General features: G+C 48.3%; 1 protein-coding gene across 4 annotated transcripts in view; it reads left to right on the plus strand.

The window, feature by feature from the left end:
• The window catches only part of ADD2 (adducin 2), a 101,025-nt gene extending 83,703 nt beyond the window's left edge, over nt 1–17,322 (plus strand). For 2 of the 4 annotated variants that reach the window (XM_069494284.1, XM_069494283.1), the window contains 3 exons: nt 2,581–2,838; nt 3,662–3,781; nt 5,082–6,848. In XM_069494284.1, the coding sequence (XP_069350385.1) occupies nt 2,581–2,838; nt 3,662–3,781; nt 5,082–5,258 (555 nt within the window). In that variant the 3' untranslated portion in view covers nt 5,259–6,848. Of the gene's footprint in view, nt 1–2,580; nt 2,839–3,661; nt 3,782–5,081; nt 6,849–7,119; nt 7,268–8,592; nt 8,722–17,014 lie in introns of those variants that run through there. The other 2 variants (XM_069494281.1, XM_069494282.1) reach the window with 2 other exon arrangements.
• The last annotated feature ends 6,011 nt before the right edge of the window (nt 17,323–23,333 follow it).

A 23,333-nucleotide genomic window follows, 5' to 3' on the forward strand; every position in this document is an offset into this window, starting at 1 on the left:
AAAGTACAATCCACAATAAAAATACAACTTCCATTAACATTTGTGTGCTGAGTAATCTGTACTTAAATAAAGTACAGATGACTGGATGATTTCATATAGGAATTCTTTTGGACCTTTAAGAAACAGACAATTCTTATGCTATTTAAACTTTCAGAGAAAAGTGAAAGAAGGATACTAAACTGTAGCAATTATAACACATTCAGACCAATTTTAATTTGAATGTTGATTAAAAATGCTGCATAAAAACTAGCAAATAGTATTGAGCATAGCATCAGAATAATAATACACAATGCCCAAGTGAGGGCTCATTCCTAGAATTCAAAGATGGTTTAATATTATAAATCTTTTAAATATCTTTCATGATATTGAAGAGTCAAAGGATAAAAACCTTTTGATCATTTTAATATCAAAAAACATTTGATAAAAATTTAAAAACAATTTATAAAAATAAAAGCTGTTAACTGGAACAAGAGGACACCTATTTAACATGATTAAAATGATTTTTCTCAAAACAAGAGCCAGTATCATGGTGAAACACTAGAAGTATTTCCATTAAGCTTTGAAATAAAATGATGATACTTGTTCTTAGCACTATTCTTTAATATTGTTCTGGAATAATATTGGGACTCAATCCAAGGCAGTGAGGCATAAGAATAAGAGGTATAAATATTGTAAAGGAAACAAGATTACTATTCTTTACAGATAATATGGTCATGTACCAATGAAGTCCCAAAAAGTCAACTGAAAAAATAGTAGAAATAATGAGTCATAATAATGGGAGAAAATAATCCTATTTGCAAATGCAGCAAAATCCTGAAACATTAAGCAGAACCCATTTAAATAAAACCATAAAAGTTTACCAATAGATAAGAAAGAAAATCTGAAATCAGTGTAGAGCTGTAATTTATTCTTGGTTAAAAAGCTTCAATAGGGTAAAAAGGTCACTTCTTCAAAATGACTCAGTAAATTCAATGTAATTGTTTCAAAAATGGGGGAAGGCACCAAGGACTTCAAATGTCCTTCCATGTGAAATTCAGAAGGGCTAGGAAAATACTATCAAGAGAAAAGTAATTAGGGACACTAGTTCCACCCCTGATGAAGTGTGATAAAGCTTTAGTGACTACATGGTGACTAAAATGCTAGCAGGATGGACAAGCAAATCAATGCAACAGCTTAGAGAATCAAAATATATGAGAATCTCAAATATATGAGAATCTTAAAATATACGAGAATTTAACACAGGATAAGCAGGCACATTATTATATAAATCAGTGAGGAAAAGAAAGACTATCTAGTCATTAGGGAAAGAAAACGGCAGATTGCTACCTCATTCCTGTCAGTAAGAAATATTCCTGATTTATCAAAAATTTAAACATAAACAGTAAACTCATAGAGGTATTAAAAACATATTCATATTTTTGATGTTTTTGTGTTGCGAAAGACCTTGTCAAACATGTCAGAAGAGTCTGAAATCATGATGACAAATATTGACAGATATGATTACATTAAAAATTCAAAACTTGTATTTCTATAAACCAACCCCTCCCCATAAACAAAGCTAAAAGAAAAATTATGGGGGAAAATATTTGCAACATCTATGACAGTCAAAAGATTAATATGCTTAATGTAAAGAGATATTAAAAATAAATGTGAAAAAGAGAAACAATAAATGGGCTGAGAACATAAATAATTTACAAAGGAAGAGATTCAAGTGGCCATAATATGTACCTGGAAATATCCCATTTTACTGGTGATCAAGCACACACACACACGCACACATATGTATGCACAGAGACGTGACCGGAAAGATTTTTAGTGGTTGTCTCTGGGGGTGAGATTTTGCATAAAATTCACTATTTTTCTAATTTTTTTATATTGCTTAGTTTTTCTGCATGGGTCCGTATTTTCTTTATAATCAGAAAAATATATTAATGCCATTTTAATTTAAAAATAAAAGAAGAAAAAGGGAGAGCAGAGTATTGCTCTGATAACTGCCAAGGGGCCTCAATGTGTGTTCTCACTGAGCGGCAGTCAGTGCTGGCTTTGAGGGACATGCTATGGCTTAGGAGACAGGCATGTGGAGTCAGATTTTGGGGTTCCAAGAGGGAAATAGTTAAGCTTCAGGAAGGAGTGATTGCTAGAATCAGCTGAGAAGCTTTTAAAAATCCTGTAGCCCAGGCCACGCTGTTGTCCAGTTAAATCGGCAGCTCTGAAGCAGGGCCCAGGCATCGGTACGTTGTAAAGGTCCCAGGTGATTCCAGTGCCCATCGGGGCTGAGGACCACTGGGGAGGACACCTGGGCCTCTATTTGGGAAAAGAGCTCTCTCTGGTGCTCAAGGTTCTAGGGATTTTCCCAGCCCTGATCAGAGTGCTTGTTGGGGTGGAGGAAGAGAGGGTTGGGGGGCCAGGAGGAGGGAACAATTCTGAAATATACCGGAAGAGCGGCAAGGCCAGGTTGTCCTATGGAGATTTGGGTTTAAACTGAGTCCTTCAAGGGAAGGGAGCAATGCGCGTGTGCACGCATGTGCATGTACAGACCTTTTCCCCCACCATAAGTGGTTCTATTTTTGTCCTTTTTAGGGCTACAGAACAGGCTACACATACCGCCACCCCTTTGTTCAAGAGAAGACCAAACACAAAAGTGAGGTGGAGATTCCAGCCACGGTCACAGCCTTTGTGTTTGAGGAGGATGGCGCCCCGGTCCCGGCGCTGCGACAGCATGCCCAGAAGCAGCAGAAGGAGAAGACCCGCTGGCTCAACACGCCCAACACCTACCTGCGGGTCAATGTGGCTGACGAGGTCCAGAGGAGCATGGGCACCCCCCGGCCCAAGACCACAGTAAGGGGGATGCCAGCACAGGCCTGTCTGGAGAGAGGGGTGGGCTGCATTTGTGAAGTTAAGCAGCTTTAAAAGGAGATCAGACCAATTTCTGCTGTGCCTGGGTTGGTACCACTTCCTCTTAGGGCTTTCTCCTGGGCATCTGGGAGGCTGCTCAGGCCACTAAGCCCCTGACCACCTCTTTCTGGCACCTCTGTGCTGAGGTTTTGGATCTGAGGAGCAGCTTTCGCCAGAGGGCAGCTGGACCAGGTCGCTCCAGCAGCACGAAACCCAGGAGCAGCTGGGTTCTGCTTCTTGCTCCCACATCCAGAGGGGACTTCTGGGAAATTCTAGGGCTGAGCACCCACCATCTGGACTGCAGATCCAGATGCAAACCCAGGAGGGGGCAGGACAGTCACTTCTATTGTTATCTTTTCTCCCTTTCTCCTGCACACATAGACTCTCAATTTGATTTTTCATTAACATAAAAGTAGCCCACGGCCAAATAGAATAGCTCTTCATAAAAAAATATGAAGCCCTCCAAACTCAAATTGGGTTACCTAATACTGAAGCCCCAGACGTTGCTTGTCTGTCAAAGCTTGTTCCCAAGGCTCTGCCACCAGTGAGCTTTATGGCCATCCCTTGGCCTGAAGGCCTTCTTTGGCAGCTGGGTCATCTGCTGCCGGAGACAGGCATTGATGAGTCCCGAGAAGAGAGAGCATCTATGTATAGGCTTGCTAACCTTCCGTGCAGACGGGTGGGCCCAGCTCTTGGGGGGGGGACCCCTGGGGAGAACAGCTGGGCCTGCTCCTTCACCTCACCACCCGGCCTTGTGTTTGTGCAGTGGATGAAGGCTGACGAGGTGGAGAAGTCCAGCAGTGGCATGCCCATACGGATCGAAAACCCAAACCAATTCGTGCCTCTCTATACTGACCCCCAAGAAGTGCTGGAGATGAGGAACAAGGTAAGTTGGGGACTGCTTAGCTCACTCTTTGCTCCCACGGGGAGGGATCTCAAGTCCTGCAAACATGAGCTGAGTCCCCCGCATGTGCCTGATGCACCAATATCCCAGATGCGCCAGAGGAGCAAGAGACAACTGTGGACTGACCATGTGGCAGGCACTGTGCTAAGTGTGCCACTTAGGTAGTCCTAGGGAACTCCTTCGCACAGAGGGCACTTACTTTCCACGTTAGATATGTCTGAAAGGCTTGCTCACAACTTGAGTTTTTATGAATTTTATGCCATTTTTCTTTTTATGCCATTTTAAAGATTTCAAGATCCTTTTTATTTATTTCTGGGCCTTTGCCTGACAGTTCAATCATTTATATTTCTAATGTTACTTTAAAAACTGCAATATAGCAGGCCACCTCCAAGAAGACAGATGGCTCACAGGACAAGGTTTCAGTGTGTGGCCTGGGACCCCTGCAGAACTTGCTTAAAGTTCAGATTCCTGGGTCCTCCTCCCCACCAGACATCCAGATTCAGTAGGTGTGGAGGCGCCCCAGGAATCTGTATTTGAAACAAATTCCTTAAGGGCTTCTTAGGAATCTTAAAATTTGAATTCAAGCGTTTTGCAACAATTTGGATGGAAGTGGAGACCATTATCCTGAGTGAAGTATCTAAAGAATGGAAAAACAAACACCATGTGTACTCGCTATTAAATTGGAACTAACCGATGAGCACACATGTGCAGAGGGAAGTAAACTCAGTGGAAATCAAGCAGAGGGGAGCAGGGGAACAGTGAAAACTTACCTAACGGGTTGAACACTATCTGGGTGATGGGTGCACTTATAGCCCTGGCTTCAGCATAATAACATCGATACATGTAACCAAAAACATTTGTATCCCCGTAATATTTTGAGACAATAAAAAAAAGAAAACTCAAAAGAAAAAAAATGCTGCTCTTCTCACCACGATTTTCTATTCTAAAGAAGTTATCATTATAAAAAATGTCATTTATAGTACCAATTTTTTTTCAAGAACCTCCCTCAAGGATCTACTGTGCCTCCTTTCACTCTCGCCTCTACAGCACCTTCTCAGAGCTCACAGAGATCTGGTGCTTTCCATGAGCTACTAATCACTCTGGAGCAAATGTGGAGACCGTCTCCTGGAGTGGACGGATTGTGCTAGAATAGGAGACGGGCTCCCACACCATCAGGGGCCTTCCTGCCGCAGGCCACAGCGGACACCAGTGTGCCCCCTGCCAAACTCCACGCTGCGACACTGAACAGTCAGCTCACTCTCCCTCTCCCCTCTCCACACAGATTCGAGAACAAAACCGACAAGACGTGAAGTCGGCGGGGCCTCAGTCCCAGCTCCTGGCGGGCGTCATCGCTGAGAAGAGCCGAAGCCCGGTACAGCAGAGGCCGCCCCTGCCTGGAGGGGAAACGTGTTTGCCTTCTGGGTCTTCCGTGCCTGGGGCTGGGCAGCAGGACCCCTGAGTCCTCATGCCCACCCTCCCCTGTGGTCTCGGTGCCGGTGCTCTTGCTGCAAAATGGAGGGCCGCCTCGCAGGGGTGCCGTGAGGCCTGGGAGGATGATGTCTCATCGCCCCCTCTGGGCACCAGGAGGGGAGCAGCAGCCCCGCCTGCCCACAGGAGTGCTGCTGGCTTCCATTCCTTCCAGCATGGAGCTCTGCTTTGTCCTGTTAGCACCCCGCATGGTGGGGACTCACAGGCAGGGGCCGGTGGCTCTCAGGTGCCCCAGGTCTGCCAGCCCTGAGTGTTTCTGACCTCTGTGCAGGGATATGGCATCATCCAGCCAGAACTCTGGGAGGATGCAGAACCCACAGAGAGGGGTGTGTAGACAGGACAGGGCTCCTACAGGATGGGAAGGGACAATTAGTTGCCCACACAAACCCACATAGAGTTAGAAAGTATAAAGTCGTTTTCGTGCTTGAGATAGAACAGTGTTTTGTCTAGTGCTTCACAAAAGGGGTGAAGTTCAGGGTTCTGGCATGTGTTTGAAAGCATTGCTGCTTGCTGCAAGGTAACAATGGGCATGGCATTTGCCTTAGCAGTAAGAAGTGGGGAAATACAGGAAATGTTCCTCCCTACAGAGCAAATTGAGATGCTGTAAAAACATCAGCTCAGGCTGCAGCCCACAGTGCGGGTGCCCATTGGCAGAAGTGTGGAAGTTGTGTCATCGCACCCACCTCCACCACACCCACACCCGGCAAGATGAGGAACGCCGAATGTGCTCAGGGTCCAGGACAGAAATAGCCCATGATTGGGGTGGGGGATGGGGGTGGGAGTTCAATACAATGAACAAAATTGTTTAAAAAAAGAAAAGCAACTGTGCCATTTATGCCAAGTGCTCTTCTCAGAGTCCCTCTTCTGGGGTTCTCGGATGCTCCTCTGACTCCAGATCCCTTACGCTGGGCCTGCTGTTGCCTCCCTTCTGGAAGGAGCCTGTGGCCCGTCATCGGACGACCCTGCGGGCCAGGGAAGGGAGGACTGGCGGGCTGCGCTCTCCTTTGCTCCTGCGCAGCTTCAGAGCACTGCATCCCCCACGGCCAGCATGAGGATGCTGAATTAGGAAAAGGGGCTGTGGAGTCGGAATTTTAGTCCCTGTCTTGGGCTAGAGGGGTCAGAGGATTCCTGAAGCTTACCCAAGGTCCGGCTGGCCAGCTCCCCAGAGCCAGGGGCTCCACAAAGGTGGTGAAACAGGGATTTTGCCAATGTCCTTTCAGGGACCTGCAGCACAGGCAGGTTGAAGATCCACGACTCAGGAACTTGGCCCCTTTGTAATTTATGACTGTGCAAAACAGGACTAACAGTTTGGATGGATGGAGAACGCTGAAGCCGCTGTGTTTTGCATATGACTTAAAGCTGTGTGTTGTGGCTTGCACTGCTGTTGGGGGGCGGGGGGCGGGGCAGTGGTGGGGACTGGCTGGCATGAAGCTTGCTTGAGCCAATGCTATGCTTGCTGGGCTCTGGCTGGCTGAGAACCTGGGCCACCAACTGTATTTGCATAGTGCTGGCTTGGAAGTGTCCATAGAAGGGATTGCAATAAAGGTGTGTCATCCTTCTGCTTGGGAGCATCCTTTGATTTTATTTCAGGGGCAGAGTGTGGACCCCCTGTATTCATCCCGGCAGTTGCAAAATCTGGGTCTGGGGGTGAGATAGCAATGGGGAGGAATGAACAACCCCTGCCCCAAGGCCCTGAGCTGTTTCCAAGGAGCTGCATGCCACGCTCTCCCTAGCGAGACCACTGGCAGCCACGTGAGTCTGAAAGGAAGCTGGGGCCTGCGCCCCAACCGCGGCGTTCAGAGAGCGACACACACTCTGTGGTTAACTTTCAGTCTACAGAGAGCCAGCTGATGTCCAAGGGTGACGCAGATACCAAAGATGATTCAGAGGAGATGGTGCCCAATCCCTTCAGCCAACTCACTGACCAGGAGCTGGAGGAGTACAAGAAGGAGGTGGAGAGGAAGAAACTAGAACTCGATGGTAAATAACCCCGAGGTACCATTGCTTCAAAATCCCCCGGGGTGGAGGGGAGAGCTCAGGACCACCCAGAGAGGACCTTCTTGCCCCATTGCCAAATACAGTAATATTCTTATTACCACAATTCTGTTAATCATAATAATGCCCCTCATCGCTCTGTGCCCAGCAGTTACATGGTGGCTTCAGGACCTCACCAGACCCACCCACCCGGGTGTAAAGGAGTTAAGACTCCTTAGTGCTTAGCACAGTGTCTGTAAATAGAGCTCAGGTTAGTGAGCACAAGATAAATGTGAGCTATAATAATTTTAATAGTCTTAATTATTATTTTCCATCAGGTCTGGTATAATTAGGTCTGGCAATCAAAACTGTCCACCAGCTGACACCTTTATGTTTTTCTTTTTCTCACTCCTTATTTCAGAATCTTTAGTCAAACCCATCTCTCCATGTTAACTCCCAAATGTTGATACTCACGATAGCTTATATGCCCCTGTTCACAACTTTGTCTCTTCCTGGCATGATTCCCCTTCTTGGCTTTCCTGATCCAAAGTGACCGACACTTCAGGTTCTATGTCAAACCCCCGTCCAGCTAGGAAGGCCTCCTGTTACCCTCTGCAGCCCACGCAAGGGAGCCATCTCTTCTGTTTGCTTCAAGAGCTCTTAGGGTCTGAGACACATAATTCAGCCTGTGGTTGTGTCCACCCGTCCAGGCTGTCATTCCCTCAGGGCAGAGTCTTCTTCCACCGTGCCCCCCGCCCCAGGGCTGGCTTCTTCCTGGGCACCAAGACAGCACTAGAAAAAGGCTTGCTGGTTTGCTTGGAGTTCTAATATGCCAATGGAAAAGGTAGATAGACAAATATGATGCTTATTTCTAGGGATTGTTTGGACAGAAAACATAAATTAGATAAATAGTAAATGAGCTACGTGCAAACAAGTCACAGCTGTTTTTAAGGGAAGTTAGTGGTTCTTTGTGGATCCACCTCTCGCCTGTTGTTGTGCTCACAGCATAAAGCACCCAGCTGGTCCTCTTCAGGGACAGGGCAGGGATAGGAGCCAGGCTCTGGTCTGGCCGTCCACATCGGGGGTGACATATTCCACTGGTAGATGTGCATTGATGAAGGGAACAACGTGACTCTGACTTCTCCCACTGGCCCCCCGAGGAAGGAGCAGAAGTAAAAGAAAAGGTCAGAGAGCAGCTAACTTCAGCCAGAAGGTTCCTTATCAGCCCGGAGAAATGATGATCAAGTAGAAAAAAGCAATTTTTAAATGCTCTCTCTGCCCACCTCTCCTCTGTTTGACCTCCATTCTAAGGTGGTTTCCTGTATTTTCAGGAGAGAAAGAAACCGCCACAGAGGAGCCTAGCTCACCTGTGAAGTCTGCCCCCGCTTCTCCCGCACAGAGCCCAGTCAAGGAGGCCGAGAAGAAGAGCCCCGTGGTGTCTCCTTCCAAGTCTTCAGAGGGTGAGTGCAGCCGGGCGGGCTGGGAGGGGGCAGGTGCAGCCACAAGGTGCCCGCGTGGAGGGCAGGGCAGGTGCGCACACTGCGGGGACCCTGCCTTCAACAGGTGTTGCCCCCCAATCCAAAAAGCTTTCCCGTTGCTACTTCTAGGAATATGAAATAGGGTTACTGAATTTCAACTTGTTTCATTCACAAGCTGTGACAATACATCTTACAACTTAAGCCTGGTATAAGCAAGGATGAATAAGTTGATGACCGACCCACAGTCTCCTCACCCCTAACTCAGACGTGGGGGGCTGATGGGCCTTTCCAGATTCACCAGCCAGGTTCTGAGACTTCAGTGTGCGTAGGGACCACCTGGGCATCTTGTTAAAATAAAGATTCTGACCCATTGAGTCTGGGATGGGACGTGAGACTCCGAATTTCTCAGGTGAGACTAACGATGTCATTCTCACCCTTAACTGCACACTGGAAAGACCCGGGGGGCCTTAACAATCCCGATGCCGGGATCCCACCCCCAGCATTTCTGAGTTAAATGGGCTTGGGGGAGAGTTGAGGAGTACAGCCTGGAGTTTTAAGATCTCTGCAAGAGAATCTAAAGTATAGTCCAGGTCAAGAACAACTTCCATGGAGAGGTACTAGTTTAAAGAACCGGGTTTTCAGCCCAACCAAACTGCTAATTAATAATAACTACTAATTTTAGCAAATCAGATAACCTCTCTGTGCCTCAGTTTCATTGTCTGTCAAACGGGGCTACTAATGTTTTCTCTTTTTAGAGTTCTTATATGTATAAGGGAAGTGTAGATGAAAGCATACTTTGAAAAAGTAAAAGCATGACTTACTTAAATGTCTAATTATGGTTATGATTAATAGTATATATATGATGGATAATAATACTATTATAATCCCTAGCCACCTAAATCATGAAAGTGTCTATAGTGAGCTCCTGGAATCACCCCAGGGCATGAACACTCCTCCCCTGGGTCCCCCCCCCCCCCCGGAGATCCCCACCAGAGAGGGCTGCACTGCCATCCAGAGGGCAGCAACTTGGTGGCTTGTTGGAATCTTCTCCCTCTGGGGTAGAATGGCCACATATATGGGTTTCCATAGAATCCCCCAACCTCAGAGCTCCCTCCATAAGCAAATTGCTACCTTGAGTGCTGGCCCAGCGTTGCCAAAGGAAACCCATCTGCTTGCGGCCAGGGCCCCAAGTGGATGTCCCCCGACTGTTTGTGTTCATTGTGTCTCATCGTGGTGTTGTCAACCTGTCTCCACAATGTCTTCCTTTCTCTTCCCATTTGTGCCTTCATCAAAGGAGTTTCCTCCGATTCTGAATACTTGTCTCTGTAGTAAGTATAGAGAGGCTGCTTACTAACTCACTCCGACACTTGCAATGGGGGAGGGAGGATTCTTTCAAAAGAAATATATTTCTCTGTGATTTTTTCCTTTGCAACTCACAATCCCGCCTTTAGGAGGTTTCCTGGCTGTAAAATTCATGACCAATTCCACATGTGCTGTATGTGGACTAGGCTTCTCTGTGGGAGACATGGATGTAACACACATAGGGCACACACATACACAAACACACAGGGCACACATGCCGAGAAGCAACAAACCCCCAAAGTGAGCAGGCAGTGGGACCAATCTCAGGCACTCCCTGAGGGAAGAATGCTCATGGCCCTCAAGAGTTCACCTCCGTCCTGTTCCTAATTCACAGGCACCTCTAAGGAGCCCGCAACCTCTTCTAGGGCTGTGGGCCAGAGCCTGGTTGTCCTCGGGACCAACCATCCTATACGGGTGCATGGAAGGCCTGGCCTGCTAGGGTCCCCAGCATCCATCAGGACATGTGTTCCAACTGCAGGGGGGAACCCAGGGCTGGAGAGGAGGCTCATGGCAGGAGTGGGACAAGGGGTGGCAATTTCTTATCAGCTCCCAGGAGGGACAGAAGGCAGGACGGGTGTGAGATGGATGGGATAGCTCTTTACCCACGCCTGATATCATACCCACTGTAGCAGGATTCCTCATTCTCCCCCTACAAGGGCACATTGTGGTTGAGTTGTTAGAAAAGTGAAGACCTTCCTGAAAATAACTTCCTACAGCACAAACAGAGCTGGGGATCCTGGCTGTACTGGAGCAGACCCTGTGTGATGAGAGCACAAGTTGTAGTTGTGTGGGGTGACTGGTGTGACTCTGTGGCCAGGCTGCTTAATGGCTTGCCCTGCTCCTTAGGGCAGACAGGGCTGACCAACCAGGCAGCATTTGCACTTTCACATTTAGCTCACCCACCAGATCAGGGACAGCATTTCCAACCATGTGTCTCTATGCCCTCAAATCCTCTTGTGCTGAGTCAGCTCAATGTCACTTCTCATTTGTCTCCCTGACTCCTACCCTGGTCACCTGTGCCAGCTCCTTCTCTTGGACTAACTCCTACTGCCCCCGGGCCCTGCGGACTCCATCCGCCACAGAACCCTCAGGGGAACTGGCTACACCTGCAAAGAAATAGCCCTGTGTTTGATACCAGACAGTCTTCTCAGCCACTAACTAATCTAGCTATCTCAAATAAGTCACTTAAAAACACTGCAGAATAGAGGAATCAGACAAATCCTTGCCCTTCTTAACTCACAGCATTGTTGTCAGGATAAAATGAGCTACTGAATATAAAAGTAATGTGCTTACATTGATTAGTTCTTATTATGTACCAGGTTCTCCAAATTGTAAGAGCTATATACACCACTTGACATTTTAAGCCACTACGTTTTAGGGTGGTTTGTTATGCAGCAATAGATAATTATTAAATCATGATGTGTAATAAGAACTTAGTTTTATGGAAATTAGTTCTCCTGTGGATTGACTAGAGTTGTCTGGGCTTAGCTGGATGGTTCTTCTTCTCTGTGTGATGTCAGCAGGGGCTGTAGTCAGCTGGGAGCTTGACTAAGCTGGAACTTCCAAGATGGTACACTCTTATGTCTGGTGCCTTGGCAGGGCAGCTAGAAGACTAGGCTCAGCTGGGACACTAGGATGGCTGGGTCTATCTCTCTCCATATGGTCCGGAGCTCCTCCAGGTGTTTCCATCAGGGTAGTTGGACTTTATACTTGGTGGTCTTGGGCTCCCAAAACTGTAAAAACAGAAGTTTGTGTGCCTTCTTAGGTCTTTGGCCTGAGGCTGGCTCTGTAGCATTTCCTTTGCATTCTTTTGGTTAGGGCGAGCTATGGGGCCAGCCCAGATTCAGTATGGGTGGGGACTACACAAGCACGTGAATACCTGGGGGCATGGCTCATTGGGGCCATGTTTGCATACTGGCTGTACCACATATGAAAAGTATAATTGAGTGCTCAGGGGAACATTTATGTTCCAACCATGTTTAAGTGGATGGGAGTTACAGAGTGTCTGCTGCATCTATTTACGAGAAGCTCTACCTTCTTTCCTATCATTGGTGCTATCTCATCCTTGGGGGAGGTAAAGGTGGGAGGAGATATATCATTCTAAACCCATGTTTCCCAATGTGTGGCCAATGGCTCTTTTGTATCAGAATTACATGGGGATTTGTTAAAAATATATATCTGTTGGCCCACCCTCTGTTTCAAAGTCTATTATGGGGATGTGACTAAGAAGCTACATTTTTGCAAGCTTCCTGGGTAATTTTCTTCAGACACTGATATTTCAGACTTTAAACCCAGACAGAAACTGATTCAGACCTCTCTGCATGGCCAGCATATGATCAGCCATGAGGCAGTTCTGCTTGCTGGTCTGCTGCTCTGTTCCTGAGCACCCTGTGGACTTTTTTGACTGTTGCTGCATGAGCACCCAGCCCTTGTGTCAGCGTGGATCACAGATTCTTCCGAAGTCTTTAATGAATCTTTCTATGGCTTCTCTGTGCAATGGTGTAGAGCTGCCTTTTCAACAGGGAAGTGAAAGCGGTACGTGGCAGTGACCAGTTCTCCATGCATTTGGTATATAGGTCATGATCAATCTGGTTGACCTTGTGTTGAGAAGTGAGTTGGCAAATCTTATGTGAGGTCCCCCCATTGATGTCTCCTTTGCTGCAAAAGAAAGGGCCTCTCTAAGCTGTGGGGCTGTGGCTAGAGGTCATGGGTTTGACCCTGAGATGTTAGCAGACCGGGTTCGTCAGGCCAGGGGAGGAAAGGCAGCCTTGCTCCTTCAGTAAGGCAAGGTCCCTGTTCCTTCCTCACGTCCTCACCCCACTGCACTGACACAGAAGAGCCCAGGTGCTGAGTTGAAGCAAGGCATCCTCCACTGAACCTTCATCTGGCCTTACCTGGCAAAATTCAGCAGCAGTAAACACGGCTTGAGCATGTTGTCATTGAAATAGGGTGGTGATTGTCAGAGAAGTAAAGGGCAGACTTTCTGTTCTGAACAGTCTACTTGGGTGATGAATGGACTCTTAAAAGAAAAAAGATAAATGACACATGCAAATGTAAAATGAATATATGTGCAGTAGCTTTAGAGAAGGGCAAGATCATCACCCAATCAGAAGAGGCTGCACAAATAAAGTATGGCTTGAACCAGACTTTGGGGAGATACGTACTTGGACTGGCAGACAGGAGTGGAGTGGGCTGTCCAGGGGTGGTTTCCAGGAAGCTGGGGGAGTGGGTGTTTCTGGAAGGGGTAATTTCTGTGTTAGGGTTCTCCAGAGAACCAGTAGGATATATGCAGAGAGATAAGAGAAGATTTATTAGGGGAATTGCCTCACGTGATTATGGAGGCTGAGAAGTTCCATGATATACTGTCTGCAAGCTGGAGAACAGGGACATCAGTGGTGTAATTCAGTCCAAGTCTAAGTGCCTGAGAACTAGAAGATCCAATATCTGAGGGCAGGAGAAGATGGATGTTCCCTCTCAAGAAGAGAGAAAGAATTCACCCTTCCTCCACCTTTTTGTTCTATTTGAACAGGCCCTCTATGCATTGGATGGTGCCCGACCACTTTGGTGAGGGTGGATCTTCTTTACTCAGTCTACTGATTCGCATGCTAATCTCCTCCCCAAATCCCTCATGGACACACAGAAATGTTTTACCAGCTATCTGGGCATCCATTAACCCAGTCAAGTGACACATAAAATTAACCATCCACAGGGACACTGGTGGCCAAGAGACAACCAGTGGTTGGAGGCTGTGGAATAGTGAGAAGTCAAGTTGGAGAAGCAGAGTGTCCACACAAGCTCTGCACCTCCCTGGGAAGCCCTGCTTCCTCCCTTGGCCTCTGGAAGCCTTTCAGCCCTTTGTCTCCCAACCCACAGCAGTCTGGGTGTGGACCCTGCTCCCGAGTGCAGTCCTGCTCCCAGTCACCTGCTCTCCGGATGCCTCCTCTCCCTCCCAGCTTACTGATCACTATAATTGGACAGAGCCCCTCATTTTCCAGCCTCTGTCCCTCTCCACTCACTGCCACACTATCCCTTATTCCCAGAGCACCATGTGCCCCTCTCAGGAGACAAAGCCAGTGGTTCCTAGAGGATGCTGGAAAGCAAACTTCCATCTGCCCCTCCCAGCCCAGCCTCAACCTAAGTATTAACAGAGGAGGGGTCCAGGTTCCCAGAGCTAGTCCTTGACACTGTTCAGGGCCCCAATACATGTTCACTTCTGAAGCCTTCCCCATTGCCCCTTTTCTTGGCCTCCAGCAGTCTCTGTCCCTGTAGTTGAGGGAGTGGGGACCTCAATTTGGAACCTGGATCCTCCAAGCCCCACTTTCCACTTGTCATGACCCCCCAGACTGTTCACAATGTGGGAGCTCTCTGAGGTCATGGTGGATGCACTGGGTGTGGCCTTCATTTTCTACATGGTAAGAAGAACCTTGAGTGTCATTCTCCTAAACCAAGACACATGCCAGGGGCTGAGGCTATAGATGAGGTTTACAGCAAGGCAGGAGTGGGCAAAGGGACACAGATAAGGGACATGGGAGAAGTGCGCCATTAAAGTGAGGATATTCATCACCACCAGGCAGGAGATGCCACCCAGACAGAAAGCAGGAACCCCTCTTCTCTACAGTTGTATTTGTGGATCATCTTAGAGAACACTGAGGGGCAAGCTTGAGTATATGTCATCCCAGTGAAGGGCCTGCGGTGAGGGTCTGGGTGGAAGTTGCAGGACCCTGGGGGCACAAGAGCCCAGGAAGGTGAGAGAGGACCAGGGCAGCAGGCAGAGGAGACAGAGGCCAGCTCCCTGGGATGGTGCTTGTTTACATGGACGGATCCAGTTCAGCGTAGAAGGCTCAGGCTGGGATAGACGAGAAAGATGAGGTGATGGCATTGGTGTGGTTGGAATCAGTCCATTCACACATTCATTCATTTGCTCATGCCTTCAACCTTTCATAGATTCCACAAACATTTTATGAGTACTTTCTATGAGCTGGTTACACAGATAATTAGACACAGTCTAATTTATTTCAGTTTAGAGAGGGGAGGGGATAGGCACAAGAAAACAAGTCCTAGTTTTGCAGTTGCTGTGATGGAAGTTTACATACTGGAGGCAGAAAGGAAGGACTGAAAATTCTACCTGGCAGTGGGAATGAGAACCAAGAAAAACTGTAAGGAAGAGGTAACATTCAAGCAGATTTATTGTGTGGGGTAAAGACTGGGTGCACAGAGAGGAGACAGAAGGGCCTTCCAGACAGAGGGAGACAGGCTGGGATGCTGGGGTGTGTGTGTGCAGGGACTAGAAGGCTGATGGGGCAAATAGCTGGTGGAGTGGGAAGAGGACAGTGGACAGAGACGGTTGTGTCCGGACTGGTTTGTGGCATTCAAGAGTACTGCCAGGTGACAGCCCCAGAAGGACGTGGTAGGCGAGGGGCCTGGAGTAAGGGCTGGAGGAGTCGAGGACATTGGAAAACTTGGTAGCTGGACAATGACAGGACAGGGACCGGGCAGTGGGAAGAGTGGGAGCCAGTGGCCAAAATCTTGGGTCCTGAGGGGGAGCTGGTGCTCAGGGTCGTCAGGAGAGGACTCTGACTTGCCCAGCCAGTGGGGAAAGTTGCAAAAAACCTCGTTATAGGGAGACCTTGTCCAGGTAGTTACACTTGTCCATTCTAACTGTCCCCGAGTAACTCCCCCTGTCATCCTCTGTGGAACTATAGGTTTCCCCATACTTTACCTATAAAGACCCTAGGCTTTTCCTAAAACTTAGGTCTTCACTCACTTTCCAGAACACTGCTTATGCCTCCCCCATGACCCACATTCCCATATAGGGGAGAGTGCTGGGGTTGCTTCTGGTGATGTGGCGACACACACACCTGCCACACTCATCTGCACACTGCACACACGCTCACACGCTCACGGTCACGTGCACCCACTCTCATACCACTCACACGTTCACTTGCACACCACACATACACACACTCACACACACACACACACACTCACACACACACACACTCGCACACACGCGCACACTCACACACAGCCCCCTCATTCACACACAAGCCCCCACACAGTCACACCTCTTTCAGTTCATGTGGTGAGAAGGACACTGGCCTGTGAGTCAGTACACTGAGGTCTGCCCACCGTTATCCTGTTGAGCTCGGTCTTCCTAGCTGCAAAATGGGAGGAGTGAGCCAGATGACCTTTATGTTGCGTGCTACTTCTACACAGTTTCCCCTCCCTCCCAGCCAGGCATTTCAAAGCTTGTGTGGAAGCAGGGTGTGGGGAGAGCTGGGAGTGGAGCAAGGGTGTCAGAAGGGCTTAGTTTCTGGAGTCTGAGCAGCTCTTGGCCAACGTGGCGGCAATCCCAACAGGCTCCCTGAGTGAATGAGGACCTGGGGGCCCCGGTGGCTGCTAGAATGGGCTGGTACTTGTGTCTTGGAAACACAGTCCATGTCACTCAGGGAATTCCATTCTCCCTCTGCCTTCGCCTCTACCTGCTGGGAAGATAATCTCCATCTTTCCCAAAGTTCCTCACTGGTGTAGAAAATGAAACGGGTATGAAAACATGGAATTTCCGTATTTTTATTGGTGAAGCTGAACCAGTTACAGCAATCCTTAGATGTCTCCACTGAGGCGTACGTGACACGCTCCCCCCTTCCAACAGCCTCTCTCCTCCCCTGTGTCTGTTCCCTCCTTCCTGCCTAGAAAAGCTCTGAGCTGGTCCCCAGCCAGGCCCCCTGCCATGTTCAGACATCGATATCTGTTTAAATTTGTAGACAAGAGCCCAGAGACCCCGCCCTGCCCAGGGCACCTTCCCAGGACTGGCCTTACTTTACAGAATTGCCTAGAAATGGTTGTGTTAGCCTCAGGTGGAAGCACTCACCTGAATGAAATCTTACTGGCATGTCTTTTGATCTTTTTCTAGAAGGTGCTAAGAAGACAGAAACAAGCAAAGCCACCACAGAGCCCGAGACGACCCAGCCGGAGGGCGTGGTGGTCAACGGGAGGGAGGAGGAGCAGACTGCGGAGGAAATCCTCAGCAAAGGCTTGAGCCAGATGACCACCAACGCCGACACCGACGTCGATGCCTCTAAGGACAAAACCGAGTCGGTCACCAGTGGCCCCATGTCCCCAGAGGGCTCACCCTCTAAGTCTCCTTCAAAGAAGAAAAAGAAATTCCGAACCCCCTCCTTCCTGAAAAAGAGCAAAAAGAAGGAAAAAGTGGAGTCCTGATGCGTGACACCCTTGGGCTCCCTTCTGCCTCCTCTCTCTCCTCCCTGTCCCTTCCTTCTCCCGTCTCTGTCCCTGGAAGCACAGGGCCAAGGAGGGATAGACTAGGACCCTGGATCACTCAGAGGGGGGACTTAAGAGATAGCCCAACCAACCCCTCACTTTACAATTGCCCCAGAGACATCAGGTGACTTGCCCAAGGTCACACGGCTAGTTAGCGGCAGAGCCTGCGCTGGAATTCAGGTCTCCTGACCTCCAGTCCAGGGCTCCCTCCCCCACACAGCACTGCCTAGTCGTGGGCCGCCTGGTTAGGATGCCGCCCGCCAATCTGAGCCCGGGGCGAAAAGGCCAGAAATGGGCCGTGAGCTCTCACAGGCTCAGGCTGCATCAGACAGGTCGAGGCCTCTGCTGAGTAAGGTCCATTTCTTCCCAGGAATCCAGTCTCCCTCGGATGGAGCTATCTCCACATTTAGAAATCTCTTCTCTTTTCCATTTCAGGTCCTTGCCCTGTTGCTCAAAGTAACCAGACAAATTAACCCACCCCCTCCAGCAGAAATTAATCTTTGTTCCCAAGGGCTGATGGCTTAGCTTGTACTTCCCCAAACGCTAACCCTGAGCTTTCTTCATGGAACCTCCTGTGAATGATGGGTGGAAGGGCTGTAAGGGGTGGCAGACATAGGGCAAGCCTAGGAAGCCTGGGGCTGGGGATGGTTTAAGCAAGATAAGAAGCCAGGAACTTGACCCATTGGAATCATGCATCTCAGGCGCTTCAAAATGAAAACCAAATTTAGCATAGGAAAAAGTTGTCTCACGCTCAGGGCAGAAATTTGGGGAAATTTTAATCCTCTGTTGGCCTTGGGTTATACCAGGAGGATCAAAACAGCACAGGAAACGCTATGACTTTCTAGCTTTGCATGACACACGGAGCATTGCGCTGTACCTGCCTCAGTCCTGTCCAGCAGTCAGGTGTCCCCTGGCCCTCCCTCAAACCCAGAAGCACTTGCTCACAGACCGAAACTGGCGTCTTACCCTTGGCACCTTGACCTTGGCTCCTTCGGGGTTCCAACTCTGAGTTACTCTGGGTCCAGCAGGGGAGAATCAGACTTGAGCCCTTCAGGATTAATCCTCTTGGAGCAGCTCTCAGAGCAATGCTTGGATGTCCCTGGCCTTGTCACTATCTGTCCGTTCTGGGGTGTGGTAATAGCCATAGCTACTGTTTTAAATGCCAACACAATCTTTTCATATTCATCCATGGGGCATTGATTAATGAGCATTGTTGGCTACTAAAAATTAGACAATCCATTCTCTTTAAAGCACAGTGTCCTCAAAGGATATTTTTCCTATTGTCCTGATTATTGTAAAAATATTTTTGAAAGTCCTAAATCATAGTTTTCATTTTTGAGCACTTACCATCTATAGACACTGTGCAGGCTTCACATACACCGTATCCTTTCATCGTCACAATAATCCTGGGAGGTGTGTGAGATCTTTCCCACTTTATGGGTGAGGAAACCGAACCCCCAAAAGGACAATTGACTTGCCTCATATGATTTGGGTAGAAAGATCTGGAGCCTGGATTTGAACCCAGGTTGGTCTGAATCCAGAGTCTTTGCTCTTAACCGTTGTGGTGAATGGACAACTTTAATCCTCAACAATGGTGGTTTTAGTCCAGGGCTCATTTCTACAACTGGTCTCCATTGCCTAGTGGTCTTGAAATGACTGTGGGAAACGACCTGTGTTCCCCCTCATTGGTGCACGTGCCGTTCCTGGATAGCACGGAGGTAGCAGTGCTAGTGTGCTCCTCTGACAAACGAGAGGCAAGAGCAGGAAATACCATCCACGGTTGCTATTGCTTGAGAAGGAAGGAAATTGACATAGGACCAAGGTAAACCCAGGACTGTGTCTCTCTAGTGCAGATTCCTAACTGCTCCCCCAGGCCGCCTCTCTCTGTTGTTTCCTGGTTGGGTTAACCCGATGGTCAGGGTCACCAATGCCTCAGAAAAATCTATCATGTGTGAAATGCCTTTAAAAGCCAATCATTTGATGCCTTCTTTAAAAAAATAGATTTCACGTTTATTCATCCTTTCATAGTATTTGTTAAGCATCCCCCAAGCATCAAGCATGATGCTGGCATTAAAAGAAAGCAATTGTTGTGACTAGAGTAATAAGTGGCAACGATGTTGGGAGAAGGGTGGACATGACCTCTGGTGCAGCCTTTTGTGTGTGAGTGGTTGTAGCCTGGAGACGATGTTGATTGACTCTGCCTTCATCAATGTCTCTTTATTCCCTTTACAACAGCAAGGCCTCCCTTGGGTGAGCATGCTGGAGTCCTACTGGAGCATCATCCTTGCAATTTATGCCACGGGTGCACCTCCTGCTTGTTAGTGGTTCATTCCTCATGCATTCAAAAAACACACTTTGAGCTGGCATCAAGGGCCAGGCACGAGGGTAGGCATAGTTTCTGCTCTCAGGAAGTTCATGAGCACAGGAGGCATGTAGACAAATTGCAAAACAGGCAAGAGTACCGACGTGGCATAAGGAAGCAACGATGAACTATTTGGGGGGCCAGAGAAACCTTCCTGAAAGGAGCAATGGCTGTTAGCTTTTTAAAACAAAGAGGAATGTCCCAGGACAACAAAAGTGTTGGCAGGGCATTCCATGATGAGGGACGAACATGTGCAAAGGCATGAAGGCATGAAATGCCACGGTGGGCTCCACTGGAAAACACAGCATTGCCAGAGCATGAGGTGTAAGGCAGGGCGAAGGGTTCACTGCACAGGTGGATAGGGCTGGATCCTAAGAAACCCGTAGAAGGTGTAGAGGAACTGGACTTAGCATGGAAGGGCTTTGGAGCCCCTGAGGGCTTTAAATCAGGGTAGTGTCATGATTAGACTTGCTTTTTAGGAAAATCCCATTGGTGGCTGAGTGGAAAATGGGCTGGAGGGGCGTGGGGTGGTGGCGCGGGAGCTATGATGAGGCCTTTCTGAAATGTCGGTACTACACATGTTGGATGGGCTGCCTCACTCTACGTTTTCCTCTACAGCAAATAGTGAGTTTCCAGCACAAAATTCGTTTCCAGGAAATTCTTTGGATAAAGCATCTTAAGAGAGTTTTTTGACAAGGATAAGGAAATATTCAAAGAGCTAATGTTTCTGATTCTGTTTTGTCTTGGTTTGGAATTGCTGGGAAAGCTGTTGAGTCATTCTGCCAGTGTCTTCTTCCCCTGTACATGTAGAGTGTGGCACACTTAGCTCCCGGCTTGAGGCTGTGCACTGATGCTGGAGAAACAGACATGTGGTCCAAACAAAACCACGGGTTTTTAGGATGAGAGGAAGGGCATGTTCTTTGGCTCTGGATAAAAGTTGGCTGAAAGTGTTGATCTGTATCTGCCTGGAGTAAAATATATTTGAGAGCTCAGAATTGTTAGGCAAGAAGGTTCATTTCTAGTTGAGCCACTGTGCTTGGATATTCCCCAGAAAAGAGATAAAACTTGAGCGAATCTGCTGCACTGTGGCTAGCTGAGCTGGGTGTGGAGACTTTTCTGAGCTTATTTCCTTCCATCCGAAGGCGGGCAGGAGGGGAGGGGAGGAAGAGGACTAGATGGTTACAGAGAGACAGACTTGGCTCCAACGACTCTCTGCCCTGGTGGCCGCACTCAGTAGTGGTGTGGAAGAACCATCCGTACCACGTGACCTTTCCCCAAACCACACAAAGTGCTGCCAAGAGACACGCCCCAGCCCAGGTCTGGGTTTCATAAGAGCCTCCTGGCCTATAGGTGACCCAAGTAACTGTCCTACTTCGGCTAGTCAACCTGTCACCTGTCTTATAACTATAGTGAGGTTCTTCCTCTGTGAACAGATAGGTTCTTCTGAAAGGACCTGGGGGGCTTTGGATGATGAGGAGCAGTAAGTTCCTGCAGTGGGAGCCCCACCATAAAGCACTGCTCCGTGCCACTGATTCAGGCAGACTGAGCCTTGAATCCCGTTACCCGTGGATAACACGGCCGCTCACTCCTGGTGACGTGGCACGACCGCCATTCAGATGTTGCTTGGCACTGCCGTAAGAGGGCTACCACTCTTGTCAGCATGGGGAGAAATGCTATTATTCCTCTTCTTTGCTTGCTGTGGATTTGAAAGAACTATTCGTCCAGCAGCATGATTCACTTCTGAAAGTCTAAGAATAAATTTCTATAATGGTATGTGTAGGGATCCATAGACGCACAGCCTGCCATAGGCCTGTATGCCATGTTTTTTCGTGAGTGTGAATTTCAGGTTCTAGCTCCAGGCCAAGAATAATCAGTTCTTGACTGTTGAACAAACGAGAGAACTTTAGCCCTTTACTCATTTTACACATCTTGAATTGGTCGGCACGGTTGCAGTGGACTCTGAGGGTAGAGGAAATGGGTCTTCTTACATCCTCTCATAACTGGAGCCCAGCCGAACTTTCTAGGACCATGACAACATTCAGATAGTCTGAGAAGGAATGAGGGAGAGGATGAAATCTATGGTTTCCACTCCCACAGAAAGGACTGGGTACCCACAATTCAAAACCCAAGGGGGCATCATAGCATTTGTTCCACGTCTGCTCTGAAAGGGATAATTTAATGCAAGAAATAAGAGGCCTGAAGTGACTTTAGGCTCATGAAATATCTTCATTGGTTATCATCCACACACATGTCCACTTGCACCGCCGTATGAAAAAGCACACTTGGTAGTGCAGTGATTTCCCAAAGCCTGACTAACCAACCTATCTACCTGGATGTGGCACACGTTTTGTCAGAAATGAGAGACCACACGTAGAGCTCGGTCACCAAGGCACGCCCAACAGTTTTGCCTCTCGCAGTGAGAAGCCGCAGTCAGCAGGAAGCAGTGTGGGGATTTCAGGTGGGGTGTCCTTTCGTGGAGACAGTTTTCATCATTTTTGCATAGACAGGTCCCTTGAGAATGTAGGAACAGTTAGGAAGAATCTCCAGTTGGGAGTGTTCTTTCTTAAAAATACAGAAATAATGGTTTGCATGGGTTCATACTTAGGTGGATTAGTTTGGCCAGATTGATACTTGATGCCACTTGCCTTCAAGATTTTTCCCAAAGCTGGGTCATCGCTATGAGAAATCGGGGCCTGAAGATGGAGTAGACATGATCACTGCTGATGCAGGAGAGGGCATCAGGAATGGCTGGAGCCCGAGCGCCAGTGCGAGAAAGTACTGGTAGCTTCCCTAGCCGTCGGGTCCTCAGCCTCTTTCTTCACTCTGTTTCCCAAGCGTCAGGATGAGACCAGCTGGGATGTGGCAAATCCCTTATCTCTGGGGAGTGTAAAGAGTTTACTTGTAAGAGTTCGGGGGTGGGGTGAGAGAATAACTGTAGAAAGACCCTAAACTCCTCCCCCAGCAAATCATCTTGTATAACATTTAAAAGCCCAAAGTCCAGATCTTATCTTTTAAAACGAATCAGCAGGAGGACGATAGTTGGACCTGGGACAGAGGGGTCACACTTGAAAAACATCAAAGCCCCTTATAAAATGGGAATATATTTCAGGGAACCCCACCCCCACATTTCAACTCCACTTTATGCCTGTTGGTCCTGTTTTGTGGGTGAGGACTGCCCCACCTTTGAATTCCTGCAATCTGTCTTACAAGCACCCTGTCCCGGGAAGGGGTGGATGGGGGGGAACACGCGGTCCAGAGCCGAGCTCGCCTGGCTGGGGTGCAGGGTGGCAGGAACCCGGTCTAGATAGAGAGTGCAGTGTTCACTAGAGCTACGGATGGTTTCAGTGAAGTGTCTGTGTCTGACGATCGTCCTGCGAGAGTACTACTTACTGTCTTCCCTTGTACATACATTGTCCGTGTTTGGCTTTTCCTAGTATTGTGAGGTTTCAAATAGGGGTTCCATGTAAATACTCTTTCTGCTACTGAAATGCCGCCCTCTGGATTATGCATCACCCCCACAAATGGTTTTGCCTTTCTCTACGCTAACACTTTTTGAGCCACTGACGTGTAGATCGATGGTTAGTTCCTT

This window comes from Eulemur rufifrons, chromosome 19 (genome assembly GCF_041146395.1).
Source record: "Eulemur rufifrons isolate Redbay chromosome 19, OSU_ERuf_1, whole genome shotgun sequence".
NCBI classification, from domain to species: Eukaryota; Metazoa; Chordata; class Mammalia; order Primates; family Lemuridae; genus Eulemur; species Eulemur rufifrons.